Here is a 15,583-nt window from a genome sequence, read left to right on the forward strand (position 1 = left end):
TTGCATTTTTCTTTTCTTGCCATTGCATTTAATTAAAGGAACAAAGAAACCAAAAAATATTAAATCAGACTCCGCACGTAAATTTACGTACGGAATCCAATGAATATACATTATGGAGGTGATCGGCCCGATAACACCACAAAAATATTTCCCTCATCTTATTCAGGACCTTAGCTTATTCTTCTCAAAGCTCTAGACATTCTCCTACTGAAGGTTTAGATTCAATTTCATGAAGGCCTTAAGTCCTCATTTACAAAGTATATGAGTGACCTCGTGACAAATAACAAAAGAACATGGATCACTTCATAAGATGGCCCAAAGAGATATCCTTAATCGGACAACGTATGCAGACATTTGAGTGCCTTAAAAGTGTATAAAAATGAGTGATCATGGGCTCGTTGGATTCTTTTTATCGTGTCGTTTGATTTGATTATGAGTTCGTCAAATTTGAAATTTATTTGAGTTTCTGATTGTGCACTAAAAGCTTTCAAAAGTAGTTTAACGGCTCAATCTGAGCTTGATTTGACTGGAATTGGGTCGGTGTTAGAGTCATTGTGTTTGTCGCCTCAAGCCAGTTAGCTTGGCTTGAATCCGAGTTCAATATGTTTTTTAATGTGAATTTGAATATTTCTTTTTAAAAAAATTATCCATAGATTTGTGTCATTTCTTGAGATTCATGGCAAATGATGAAAATTTATTGATGTTTTATCAAAAGTTGAAATCATTTGTTCAAATATTATTTAGATATTAACAATATCAAATAAATGTTATCACAAATATGAAATGTTAATTAGTGTTTGATTTGGTTATATCTTTGGAGTATAAAGCACTTGATAAACTTGCCTCTTATTAATGATATCACCATCATTATGAAAGAAAAAAAAAACTAATCAAAATATGTCTTATTAAAGCTATTAAATTAATTAATATTTTGCTTAATATAAAATATGAAAATTAAATAGAATTTACGTTGCACTCATTTCAAGGAAAAATTGCTATTTACAAATCAATCCAAAATTTTTCATTTTTATAAAATTCTTAATAGTTTAGTGGCAGCATGCACAAATATATTGTTTTGTTAGTTAAAAACAAACACCTAGATACTTAATTGTAAATATCAATATTTCTAATGATTTGTATGTAATTATCCCTAATATTAAGTATTTTATCTCGTTTATTTTATGTAATATTTTAAAATTTTAACCAAGTCTAACCCATGGCTAAGAATACATGCTCTTTCATATGTTGTTTCAAGTTCCACATTTTACCTTATGTTTCTTTAGCATTATTTCTTAATTCATTTTCACATGTTATTTCATGTTTTGTTTTGTATGCTATTTCATGCTTAAAAATGAACAAAGACAATATATATATATATATATATAACAAAAATATTATAATATGTGTGTCCTAATTTTAAAAAGTTAGTTAATATATCATTTTTAATGTTATTGTGTGCCGGAAGGTTAATGAAATATACTCGTGAAATTTAGCGTCTTAGAATTAGATGATGATCCAAAACACAGAAGTAAGCAGGAGATTTTTTACGCGGAAAACCCAAAAAGAAAAAAAAAAACTGTAGAGTGCAGTCCTGTTGAAATAATCTATATTTTATCAATTATTTTTTAAATATTTAGAGTCGTCAATTTGTCTATTTATATGTCGTCATATAATTCTCTTATTCGAATAAATTTCCTTTCCGGTTCACGTGTGATGCTGCGAATGAGATCGTTTAGTCGGACTATAGTCGTTCGATAGACAAAGTGCTGATCGGGTTGATCGATTTTCGTCTAAGCGAAAATTAAAGCCCTGCAGAATGACCCCGACAGCGTGCTCCTCAACACGCGCCGAAGAATCTCAAATAGATGTCTCGAGCTACGGGAAACAGTATATGCATTAAACATGACCCCGATGCACTCATGTGGACACCCATCCCACACACATTACATCAAAAAGTGATGCTAACAATCCACTTTTTGATTGTAAATACATAGACCCACTCACTTTTTAACCTAAAAAATATGAAATTTCATTGTTGATGTACAACAATAATTTAACAATAATAGATAGAGCTTTATTTGAGTTGTTTTAGTTGAAGGTGGGTTGAGTTTGCATCATATTTTCTAACCCATTTAATAGTAGAAAATATTTAAATGAAAAAAAACCTTAAGTTAAATGTAGATTAAGGCTGTGATTGGGATGACATATAGAGTCGTTCCCCAAATAAAATTATAATGATAATATGCACGTAAAAAAAACAAAAAAGTTATCCTAAACTGACTCTTAAATTTGAATTGCGCTCAATGATTTGAATTGACACTTTTATCAAACACGAGCCCATTAGGGTGTTTGGTAGCACTCTTTCAGCATGATTTAAGTTAGTATAGATAAAAAAGACGTTGGAGTTGATTTCACAGAGATCCAAGGGTCCATAATAAAAAAACGTGAAGAAGGATGGTCCTCTACAGGGAGATCACAGGATTCATCGAGTTGACCAACTGTGTCAAAAAAACATCATCATTCATCAAGATGAAAAACTGATAAAAAACTAAAAAACTAACTCGAAAGTTCATCAGAAAGATATTTGAATATTTAAAAATGAGAAAACTGACTCGATATAAAAACTTATCATGCAGGAAAGTCGACCTGATGGAACGATTGAGTTTGATTCCACAAACCATATTTAACCATCCAATGAAGACCAAAAGACTTCTTGCTAGAAATATGATTTCTAAGCCAACCAAGTTCATCCGACCAAGTAGAGCCGGTTGAACACGAGCAAACAGGATAGTCGACCGAGCAAAAAAATGACCAGATGATGAGTTGTCACTTGTATAATACCTATAAACTCAGTATAAACCATCATCCATATTTGGGCAAAATTATAATATCACTATTGTACTAAATCTTCTATAAAGAAGGGTGCTCCACAGTTTTTCTTATTAATTTGAGAGATTGTAGCTCGAGTATATAATATTCTCTTCCTCTTTCCCTCCAACTTCTCCTCCAACTTCCTACTCTCCTCTCATGCTCTATTAATTAGATCTGATTAATAGACATTTTTGAATTCAATAATTGATTTAATGTAAATAAAATCAAGCACAAAAAAACATGAGAATTAATAGACATTTTAGGCCTAATAAATTTTCTCATCCGTAAGTCCAACTTATTCAGCCTGAGGGGCATTATCGTAAATTTCTTACCACAAACGAAGCGTTCTCTGGCCGGCCGGGCGGGCTCCAACCCGCATAAATGCCTCCAAATCCCGAACAATTTCGCCCAAATCGGTCCTCAACTTTGCAGCAGATCAAAGATGGATGAAGCCTCGACCCGTCGGGGCAGAATAACCCTGTTACAATTACTCTCCTCAACCGATCCCTCGAAGAAATTCCCCGCGGCGGACCCAACGTAGCGCCGCCGATACTCCCGGCGGACGGACGATGCTTCTCAACGTCATTCGGGAGGAGGAATCGGCATCGGCCGGCAGAACGCCGCCGGAGAGGGAACGGAGGCGACCGATGAGGGTTTCTCTGATGACGCTGCTCGCGATTGGGGATAAGTTGCAGGTGGATGATTCCACCGGCGACGATATCGCCGGCGGTGGAGTTAGGTCGGCATCCGCGGCGGCGGCGGCGGTGGAGGAGGAGGAGGAGGCGGCGTTGTGCTCTGTGTGTGCGGTGAGGCGGAAGGGAGCGGCGTTCATTCCCTGCGGGCACACGTTTTGTAGGGTGTGCTCGCGGGCATTGAGTACCGGAGGTAGAAGATGCCCCGTGTGTAATGGAGGAATTTCGGACGTCTTGGATATATTTTGACTTTGAATGATTGACGGTGGTGATGGATTCATGATCGTATCTCAGCCGTTTGTTTTTTGATAAGTTTCTGATGTATGGGAAAATTGGATTGGAATAAGAAAGGAATAAGTTTTTTTTAAGATAATATTCTTAATTTTTTGACTTAATTGTAATTGGTAGTTATAGCAAGGGCTTTTGTGTAAATTTGGCCAACACATCAATTCGGGTCAAACCCAATTGAAAAATATTGGGTTTGACTGATCCGATTAAGTTTTGGGTATCAACAATTTTCGCCTTTTGGGTGGAGTTGGAGTTAGCCCATCAATCTATATTTAACCCAAATAGTTATTATTCAAATGAAAAAAATGTGCAGATTAATTAGTTATTTACATATCGCAAAGAAAACCAATGTGCAAATTGGGCTGCTAAGCGTAGATTGGAGAAACAATACTTCATATTCTCGGTTCGAATGCCTCATGAGCTTTCTATTCTTATTCACGGAGATTGTTTAGAAACTGCTTATATTTGATGTGATAATATTTTTTAGACTTTTTTGTATGAGTTGTACTTTGTGATTGATGATTTCTTTTTTTCGTGAAACTGTCAGTCACGAATAATGTATCATTTTCTTTATTAAAATAAAATTTCCTGCAGGATTGTTTAAAAAAATAAAATAAAATTATGAGTGTGTTAAACGAGTTATGTTGATTGTGTTCATATCAATCTCGTTAAAGTCAGGCCAGGTTCGATCATCTATTAAGGTCGAGTTTGGATAAGATTTTTTCGAACGATTTATTTTCTACGGCATAATATGAATTATTATAATATATAAATTATAAAAGAGTTTATAGGGGCGAAAAACAAATATTTTTTCATTACAAATTTAACAAAATTTTTATAAAAAAATATTAAAAGAGCAATTAACACAAATAAGAATTTGACAAAACTTTTTATTTGTGCAATATTTTGAAATTAGTTGGATCCTTAGAGTGACAATATGCTTAATTTTGACGACTTTTAAGATAATTGCGGTCCTTCGCAAAATTTACGGGCATTTACTTACATGTCACAATTTAAACATATTCACATATTTAAGGCCTAAACAAGTCATATTTATATACCATTTAAATTTTTGACATCACATCAAAAATTAATTTTATGAGTGAAAAATATCTTTTTATGCGTAAGATTATAGAACTAAGCCGTTACAACTTTGATGTTAGATATGTAAATATACAAGAATTGTGTGGTATATATGCAAATTTCCCTAAATTTTATCTCTTGGTATTTTTTTTTAATAAGATTTATCTGCATTAAAAAAAAAAGAAATTGTGTAAGTGGCACTTGGCATATTTTGTATGAGGATAAGGCAAAGAGACAAAAATTAAAATGCATTTTCTAAAAATTTAAGATAATTTTTTTTAATTATATATATATATCTGTGTGTGTGGAGATTTGTGGGCAGGAGTTTGCATAACAAACATTTTATTGGCAACCTTTGCCTTCTCCATTAAAATCCAATTTGCATAACTCCACTCAAATCATACAAAAGTGGAAACTTTTTGGAGGGTCAATGGCGGTTCCCATGCATTTACATGAGACTGCGGCAAAGCGCCGCCCGCCGGCCGTTTTGTCCACTTCTCCGATTCTTAAGGGGACAGGAACTGGGAATCATTCGTCAAAGAGAAAGTTTTGAGAACATTTCAGAATCAGTCGTCGCTCTCCCGATCAGATTGGTGAGAAAATTTTCTCTGGTTTCAGTCGATCGTGTCGAAGATACCTTGATTCGATTCGATGATGATGGTTATCGGCTTCTTTGTTTTTTTTTCTAGTGATTCAGTTTAGATTCACAGATCTTACTACTAGCTCGCATTGTATCTCGATTGCTATGGTGATTTAAGTTTGGTCTCAATTTTTTTATGAAAAAGAAGATTTAAGTTCGGTTTTGGAAAAAAAATTTATGAGTTTTTGATGATTATTTGTGTTCAATATATAAGTTTATTAGTTTGATTCTACTTGCACTGACTGTTTAGGTTCCCTTTTTTTTTTCTCCTCGTGGTATCACTGTGAAGTTCTAGTGAAGAAAATGCAGATGAGATTTCAATACAAACAAAAGAGGGATTTTTTTTTTAATATTCAATCTTAAGAGAAAACTGGGCATTTATATACATACCACCCAATTCCTTTGTGTTTAGATATGTAGCCTAAACTTTACTTTTTTACATTTATATGAGTCAAAAATTTTCGGGGGTGTTTGGTAATGCCTATTAACAGCATTTATCACCGAATTTACGAAATCCACCCAAACTAAAAAAAGAGTGAGTTCCATGGATTTATGAATTCTTGCTTTTAAGGTCTTGAATTTTGCCTTCGATTCAACATAAATTTGGATTTACGAGGATGGTTTTAATGGATTTACGATTTGCGAATTTACTAAATCCAAGTAATGCTAAATCCTACTTACAACCAAACAACCCCTTCATATGACAAAAAAAAAACTGCTATTTTAACTTTTAAAAAGTGAAATAAACCTTTTCATGCATGGGTATGATATGTAAAAATAGAAGTTTATGCTTTAGATATGTAAATACATAGGAATTAAGTGGTATGTATGTAAATATTTCAAAAAAAATGGAAAGATAGTTTAAGAATCAAAATAAATTTGGTGCGCTAAACAACCAAGCACATAGTTGATTTATAATTGTACTATTTATTTATTTATTTATTTTTATCTGGTGCTTATTGCGAGTAGCTGCAATGGCATGAGGGTGCTTTTGGATAGTATGATTTCTTATTGCAACTTTGCAAACACAGGCAGGGTAAGAGGGGCAATTACCTCATCTCAAATTCAGATTTTTATTTATATGAGAGGACAATTTGGTCTTTTGACCCTTCTTAAATATCAATTTTGCCCATCCTGAAATATCACTTTGCTCTTTGTTACCCTAGTCCCCACCAAATCGGGTCGCGAGGGGCAGTTTGCCCCCTAAAAAAAGTGGCTGATTCCGCCTCTGCAAATACATATGTTTCCTCTTCTTGTAAATAAGATGGGAAAAAAACACGGGGCCACATCTTCTTCAGGGGCTGTTTGGTAACAAATAGGATTTACTAAATTTTATAAATTCAGGTTTAATTGATATTCAGAAGATTAAAACCTTCAAATTGTTTGACTTGATAACTGTTAAATTTTTTAAATCCTGACAATCTCTCTATCCATTTGTTTCAAGATTTAAGGTTCATGAGAGGGGAGGAATTCTTAAATTTATTAATATAGTGTGGAATTTAACAAATCTTGAATTTAATTATTAACAGTGCTGAAATGATATTTATTAATGGGAGTTAAAGTCCCCTCAAACTTTCAGTTGACAATAGGCTCCGTTTGGCGGAGCTTTCATTTTTATGAAATTTTGTTCGAAATTTGTTTTTCGGAAAGCATTGTTATAAAATTATTTGGAAACAATAGCGGGCATTGAAAGAAAAACGTATGTTCATCAAAAGTGCTTCTATAAAAGTATCACAGCCAAACAAACTTTCCCACTTTATGTGGAATGGAAACCAATATATAAGCATTTTCAATGGAGCTCAAATTTAGGTTAGCTCCAGCCTCAAATGTTTACTTTCTTGCTTTTATTTGTTTTTGTGATAATGTTTTAATGAGCATTTATTACTAGGAAGAAAACTATTTATTTAGTTGGGAAGGAGTTCTTGTTGCTCTAATTGCTGCTTGATTGAATTTGAGGCTAAAGATGTTCTATTGTATGACTAATGCAGGTTTTGGGATTGCACTAAGATACCATAGTATGACAGGGAACAATCATCGAAAGTTCGTACTTTTCTCCCTCTTTTACTATCTTTAATTTCAAGCTTTTGCCTTTTTAGCTATTTCAATGTCTGTTATGTTTCCGCCATCAGTTGCCAAAAAATCACACCAAGGCTTGAAATTTAAAATTTTTTTATGAGGCATTTACTTACATACTTCAAAATTCATATATATTTACAAATCTAATATCTAAACTTTCACTTTACATGCATGCCGCTCATATCTTCGGCATTACATAAAAAATATCATTATTACCAATTTACTAAAAAACATCATTATCTCTAATTTTCTAAAAGTGAAATACACATTTTAATGTATGAGTTTTAACACCAAAGTGTTATAAATGTAATTATCAAAGTTTAAGTGTTAGAAATACATAAGAATTGTGTGGCATGTATGTAAATTTTTCTTTTTTATCCATTTATGATGAATGCAGTGGAATAGGTAGAAGATCAAGTGATTGTTTTAGACTAATAGTGACAACTCTTCTGGGTCTCGCCCTTGGATTCTTCCTTGGGATCTCAATTGAGTGCTTTTCCATCTCTAAGGTATGCTTTATGTTTAGGTTATTTACATACATAGCACACAATTCTTATGTATTTACATATCTAACTCCTAAATATTCATATTTACACGCGTAACACAAATCTTTAACATCAAATAAAAAATAGCACTATTCCCACTTTTTAAAAGTCAAATACACATTTCATGCATATGTTTAAAGCACCTGTATGTAAATATGAAAGTTTAGTTGTGAGTCATGTAAATATGTAAGAATTGTGTGATACCTATGTAAATTCCCCTTTTTTCCATCCTTTCTCATTTCTATCAGTTTGAAAAATGAATTTTATTGTAGATTGTAAATTCTGAAACAAGGTTTGTACTTGGCAGCATAGTTTGGCGTCAGGTCTTTCGTCCGCTGTTAGCACGGCACTCATCGATAGCAATAGTTTTTCAGCGAATACTATTTCTTCGAAACCACGAGCTAGTTTGAATGCGAAGCGGCCTGTTGAAAGACATGGTTTGAATGACAGTTTACAGGTACATCCTCTTTACATGTTCTTCTTTTGTAAGGTAATTTTACATACCACATAATTCTTATGAATTTACATATCTAATATAATACCCAAAGCTTGATATTTACATTTATAACACTTTGGTGTAATAAAATCTTGCATGAAAAGGTGTATCTCACTTTTAAAAACCTAGTAATAGTGGTATTTTGTATGATGTTAAAGATTTGAGTGGTATATATGTACATATGAAAGTTTAGGCGTTAGATATGTAACTATATAAGAAATGTATGATATTTATGTAAATTGCCCTTTCTGTAATATATGAAAGGGGCATTGTTTATTTATTACTTTTACTATGTTGGAGACAAGGAATTGTCTGATTCTTTTTCTTCAATTTCTTTTTTTGTCTTCATGATTATCCGTTGTTGTTAGCATATTTTATCACATTTGTGTCATATTTATTTGGAACTCTAGCTTGTATTTATGTTTTACCTGGGATTTGCTTTGTAAGTATTCTTACAATGAAGCTAACGCTTGTTTTTGGGAAAATTTTCATACATACCACTCAATTCTTACACATGTACACATCTAACACTAACACCTGAACTTCAAGAACTTCAATTTTTACATGCATGCCATCTTATCCATGCATGAAAAGATGTATTTCGCTTTAATAAAGTTAAAATAGTGGTCTTTTTGTTGTGATATGAATGGTTGGGTATTATAAATGTAAAAAATAAACTTTAGTTGTTAGATTTGTAACTACACAGGACTTGGGTGGGTATGTATGTAAATGACCCCCCATGTTTTTGTCATTTTCTTCTCAATATGTACTGATTTGAGTGAGATTTAAATTGATATGTTGCAGTTCTCTTCTAATGTTCATTTCGTAGATGTATGTTTTATAGTTATGCTTAGAAATCTTCACGTTCAAGCTCAGCGCCGCTGTAGGATCTTCTTAACCACTTCATGTTTAGTTAAGATTTTCTTGGATTTTCAATGGACTTATTTTGTAGCTCTTCCCCTTGCCGGTCACAAATGAAATCAAACGCATATATTTATTCCTTTTGTTGTGGTAGATTAGATGTTGTTCACCAATTTTTATTTATGTTGGGCCAGGCTTTATTTAGATGTTAGATATGTAAATACATAGGAATCGGGCGGTATGCATGTAAATGCCCCATAAAATGCACGAGTTATTTCAAAGTAAAAATTACAAGTTCATGCTTAAGAGCCAACCATCCCTCGAGGTGTAATCCTTGTAAATATATATGAATCTTAATTAGTTTTCTCTTCATTGTTGCTGAGATCTTAAATGTTTGATAAAGTGCTGTTTTGACTTTTTCTTTTTAGATATACGTGGAGTCAAATCCTCCAGGCGCAGAGTCACTAGCTCCTGGCATTGTTGTTTCTGAGTCGGATTTCTATCTCCGTCGGTTATGGGGAGACCCTGCCGAGGTATCTTCGTTTGGAAAACCTCTCTTGTTTTAAATTTTAGCATCATCTTTTCCTGTTTGCATTTGTTAAGTGCTTACCCATCTTTTGTTGGGGCATTTACATGCATACCACCAATTTCTTATGTATTTATATATCTAAGGCTTAAACTTCACTCTTTACACTTATACCATCCGAATCTTTCATTACCAATAAAAAATACAAGCATTTTAACTCTTAAAAAGTGAAATACACCATTTCATGCATAGGTAAAGTGACATATATGTAAAATTTGAAGGTTAGGTGTTAGATATGTAAATACATAAAAATTAAGTGCTATGTATGTAAATCTTCCTATCTTGTTTCAATTAAGTCTACTTGTCTTTGTAATATGTGCTGTTCAGAATTGTATTCAAGGAAGCGGTTGTTTTGATTTATCCTGTATTAGGAAGTTTACCGTTATGATAAAACGTGCACTATCTACGAACCATTAAATGGAAAATAGTATTTGTAAATTAAATATTTCAAGTAATAATTTATAAACGAGGAGAATGTTAAACTCAAAAGTAATTCCTTTGAGACAATATGATAATAATCATAATCAGCATCATTGTCATCATCATCATAATCCTTGGCATCATCCCAACTATTTAAGGTGTGAATTATGAAATTTCTATGTTCATTTGTTTTTTGAGGAAAGCATTTTGTAATTTTCATTCATCCAAATCTTACCCAAATGCCATTTTTGACATTAATGTAAACACCATTAAAAAAAAAAAAAATCTCATTTTTGTTTTCAAGTTCAAAACCCACCCTGGCTCCAAATTGCACGTTTCATGGCGAGTAAAACCTTATTATTGTTCTTGTAGTTAGAAACTCTCATACTAATGCTACTTGTTAGGACCTCCCAACACGGCCAAGATACTTGGTGGCATTTGCTGTTGGTTTTGATCAGTCGAAAAATATTGAAGCAGCAATGAAAAAGGTCTGTTTACGCATCATATATATATATATTTGTCTTTATCTTCAAACATTTTGAAATATCAGTTTTTTTTCTACATTTTGCGTAGTTCTCCAAAGATTTTACAATCATGCTCTTTCACTATGATGGTCGCGCTAGCGAGTGGGAGCAATTTGAGTGGTCCCAGCGTGCAATTCATGTCAGTGTGAGGAAGCAAGCGAAATGGTAATTGAGTTGATAGTTTTGCACTATCTATTATGAAATTAGTGTTTCTATTGGAAGGTTTGTTCTATATGCTGACTTTACGAAGAGTGTCAAGATAATCTATTGATTCTTTGCAGGGTCATTCGTCTCAGAGTCTGTAATAATGTTAATTTAGTCCTTGGACTTTTACTATAAGCGGAGGACTATTTCAACCCCAATTTAAATAGTCTAAGAACTAATTTGGCACTTTTGTAGGCTTTGGGATTAAAATGACTCCATATAAATAATCAAGGGACTATTTTAACAGTTTACTCGTCAAATTTTAATGTCATATATAAAAAAACACTTTTTTAAAATTTTTGTACATCAATGTCATGATTCTTAACATTGCATTCCATCTTCTTATACTTGAGGTGGTATGCGAAACGCTTTCTACATCCAGATGTTGTGGCAACCTATGATTATATATTTGTATGGGATGAAGATCTCGGACTTAAAAACTTTGATGCAGAGAAGTAAGCATTAACTATTTTTATAATTAAATGCTTTTCTGCATGATTAGTCTCTTTGTTCCCAGGACTAATTATATTTTCTTTTATGTTCTTTCTTATGCTAGATATCTTCATCTGGTGAAAAAATATGGCTTAGAGATATCACAACCAGCTCTGGAGCCCAATAGAGGGTTAAAATGGCAGATGACCAAAAGGAGAGGTAGCAGTGAAGTTCATAAGTAGGTTATATATAAACCCCAAACATATACAAATAATTTATTTTTGTAAGAAGTTATGAGGAGTTATTTCATTTTCTATTTTATATTTATTTCCCTGAATTAGGAGTTATTTCATTTTCTGTTTTAGGCTTTCATATTTTATTTTTTTATCCTCTCCAAATAATTAATATGAACCAATTAATTGGAGATATTAAGTGATATATCTTTCATTTCATATTATTTCATTTATACTATCTTTCATGTTCTAGGATTCATGTAAGGGTTATTTATACCCAGTCTCATATCAATAAAAATTCTGTTTTGTTTTACAATTTTTTGAATTTCATCATGGTATTAGAGCCTAATTTTGTATCCTAGCCATCGGTTCTCTTCCAGAACCACCAGACTCCTTTCCTGCCATTCTCTGTGCAGGAAGGGAGGGGCATTTGTCTTGCTCTCTTATGTATTTCTACTTTAGGAGGCTCTCTTCCTCCTCTACACTGTTGTTTTTATTGTTCTCGTCTTCCAGAGTCGGCTTCCAAAACCTCTGACATATTGTCAACCCCAGAATCGCGAAGTCATGCTGCCAGTGAAAGCCATTGGTCAAACCGACTCCTCCTTCCGCTATGACAACATCATCGACCGCGATCGTAGCGTCCTTGTCGCTGGTCTCCAACACTGCTCCATGGGTCGGGGCCTATGTATCATCAATGCCACGTGTGGTTGCAGCGTGCGCTCCCTACACTACCTCGTGCAAAGCGAGGCTAACTTCGTTTAGACCTCATCACATCCAACCTCTCATCCTTGGTTCATAGGGTTTTTGCAAGAGGGGAAAGAAGGTGGTTACTCATTATGATACCAATAGGCTTCTCCTAGAGAAATATCTGCAGAGGGAGTACTTCAACCTTGTCGATGTGGACTGTTTCGATAGTGATTCTTCGTTTATTAGATCAACCATTGCTATGGTCAAGATCAGAGGGTGTTATATTGCACATCCACATAGTTTTTCTTCTAGAGGGCATCATACTCTGTAGGTCCTTGTTGGCTTTGACACCTGTTTCCCGCACCAGTCCGTCTTCCTGGTTTCCAGCAGTTCACAGCAGTTCAGCTTCACTACTTTTATGCAGGTCCCTACCGCTGAAGGTGCAGTTTTTCCTGGAGGTCCTTCCCGCTGTTTTTTTGCACCCGTTCCCTGCAGCAGTCCGGCTTCTTAGTTTCTAGCAATTTGGCTTCGCTAATTTCCTGTAATTGTCCTGATTTTTAATAGTCTGGCTTCTTGATTTCCAACAGTCCGACTTCCATGATTTCTCGCAACCTTACAACAACAATCCTCTCTTACAACTGCTCTGCATCCCAGTTGATCCTAGGCTTCTCGAGGGCGATCCCCTCAAGATTGACTAGTATGCTCTCACTGACAAATCTCTTTATTTAGCTAAAAACCTCGACGATGAGGTCTTCTTTGGTTCTACCCGCAAACAGAGGAGCTTGAGGCAGTTGTCATTTTCTCTAGCCTCCATACATTCTTTGGCGAGGCTGCCCCCTTTGTTGACAACACCAACCAAGTTGGCCATTTCCAGCAGGTTCTCACCGCCATTGGGAATTTCTGCATCTGCTCCATCGTCATTGGCATGCTTGTAGAGATTATAGTCATGCATCCTATCCAACATCACAAGTAGAGAGATGGGATTGACAACATGCTTTTCCTTCTAATTGGAAGCATCCCAATCACCGTGCCTACTGCCTTGTCAGCATTGTGGCTTTTGGTTCTCATCGGTTATCACAACAAGGTAGAATTACGAAAATGATGACTGCCATGGTTGGGATGTTTGCGGATCCTAAAAAGGTCACTGACACCGTGTCAGCAAAGGTGCTCCTGAGCAGATACTTAGCCTATTCAATGCCAGGGAGGATGTTAAAAATAAGGTTCATAAATTTGCTGAAACGCCGACTTCAATCTCTTGCTGCTGCTATCCAGGATGTATCTCCTCCATAATTTTCCTACAGTAGGTTCTCTAGAGTTTTTTTCTATATGAAGCTCTCCTTTGGAGCTTTTCCTGCAGCAAGGCCTACCTTTGGAGTTTTTTCTTTTTGTTTTCTACAGGCCATGCCCTGCAACTTTTCATGTTGGTTTTCTACTCTGCAAATTCCCCTGTCGCGTTACCTGTAGGAGCCTTCTGTATACCTACAGACACTACAGGAACTGCAGTAAAAGACAACCACAGTCAACTAGAAGTCATTTTTTCCCGCAGGTTGTCCACTTCCCTGCAAACTCCCCTGCATCACTACTTATAAGAGTCTATGTCTACCTATAGGCACTGCAGAAATTGCAGTAAAAAACAATCACATTTGTGTACTTCTCTTCAAACTCCCCTACAATATTACCTGTAGGAGTCTTACGTCAATCTACAAACGCTACAGAAACTACAGTCAAAGACAATCACAATTATTTACTTCCCTGCATACTCCCCTACAGTATTACCTGTATGAGTCTTCCGCCTGCCTACAAATACTGTAGGAATTACAGTAAAAAACAACCGCAGTACTGAATGATGAATTCAAGTTCCTACAGTTTCTACACACTGCAAGAACTACAATAAAAGACAATCACAATCAACTAAGTCAGTTTTTCCTGCAGGTTATCTACTTCCCTGCAAACTCCCCTCCATCACTACCTATAAGAGTTTATGTCTACCTATAGGCACTGCAGGAAATGCAGTAAAAAACAATCACAATTGTCTAATTCTCTTCAAACTCCTCTGTAATATTATCTGTAGGAGTCTCTTGTCTACCTACAAACACTGCAGAAACTACAGTAAAAAACAATCACAATTATCTACTTCCTTGCAAACTTCCTTGCAGTATTACCTATATGAGCTTTCCGTCTGTCTATAGATACTGTAGGAATCACAGTCAAAGACAACCGCAGTACTGGATGATGACTTCAAGTTCAACTTCATGGGATCTCCCTCACTATTGTTTGTTGGTTTCAAATCAAAGTTGAATATGATTTTCAATCATATTTCAATTTGGAGGGAGTGTTAGAAGTTATATTAGTAAATAATTTATTATGTGAGAAGTTATAAAGAATAAATTATTTCCTTAGATTTGGAGTTATTTCATTTTTTATTTTATATTTATTTGCTTGGATTATGAATTATTTTCTTTCTTATTAGGTTTTCCTATTTTATGTTATTTCTTTTATCTCTAAATAATTAATATGAATTGATTTAATTGGAGATATTAGGTGATATATCTTTTCTATTCTAGATTAATTTAAGAGCAATTTATACTCCCTCTAATATGAATGGAAATTACGATTTATTCCGCACTATTCTTAATTTCAACATATATATATATATATATATTTAAAGAATTGGCTAGGGCGTGAGTCCCCAACCCACCCTATGGGCTCAACTCCCGCTAGGTCTGGGGGCGACCCAGTGTGCAAATAATTCAATTATCACATGGCTTAAGGCGACACTGCGCCACCAGGGGATTCAAACCTGGGACCTGAGGGGTACTTACGACCTTCATAGAGGCTGCTCCACCAATAGACCACATATATATATATATATATATTTAAAGAATTGGCTAGGGCGTGAGTCCCCAACCCACCCTATGGGCTCAACTCACGCTAGGTCTGGGGGC

The 15,583-nt window shown here is 34.6% G+C and overlaps 2 protein-coding genes across 3 annotated transcripts in view; both read left to right on the forward strand.

Moving 5' to 3' along the window:
• Positions 1-3,124: 3,124 nt before the first annotated feature.
• LOC110018486 (TNF receptor-associated factor 6-like) lies at positions 3,125-3,915 on the forward strand. The gene has a single exon (XM_020715820.1). It carries the CDS (start codon positions 3,441-3,443, stop codon positions 3,810-3,812), a length of 372 nt encoding a protein of 123 aa, XP_020571479.1. The 5' UTR covers positions 3,125-3,440; the 3' UTR covers positions 3,813-3,915.
• A 1,344-nt stretch (positions 3,916-5,259) lies between these two features.
• LOC110018429 overlaps positions 5,260-15,583 on the forward strand; it is a 53,432-nt gene continuing 43,108 nt past the window's right edge. Inside the window, exons 1-9 of one of the 2 annotated variants that reach the window (XM_020715740.1) lie at positions 5,260-5,527; positions 7,563-7,614; positions 8,048-8,159; positions 8,503-8,652; positions 9,981-10,085; positions 10,963-11,046; positions 11,132-11,247; positions 11,640-11,741; positions 11,843-11,956. In XM_020715740.1, the coding sequence (XP_020571399.1) occupies positions 7,592-7,614; positions 8,048-8,159; positions 8,503-8,652; positions 9,981-10,085; positions 10,963-11,046; positions 11,132-11,247; positions 11,640-11,741; positions 11,843-11,956 (806 nt within the window). In that variant the 5' untranslated portion in view covers positions 5,260-5,527; positions 7,563-7,591. The other variant, XM_020715741.1, reaches the window with a different exon arrangement.

Source organism: Phalaenopsis equestris, unplaced genomic scaffold (genome assembly GCF_001263595.1).
Source record: "Phalaenopsis equestris unplaced genomic scaffold, ASM126359v1 Scaffold000022, whole genome shotgun sequence".
NCBI classification, from domain to species: domain Eukaryota; kingdom Viridiplantae; phylum Streptophyta; class Magnoliopsida; order Asparagales; family Orchidaceae; genus Phalaenopsis; species Phalaenopsis equestris.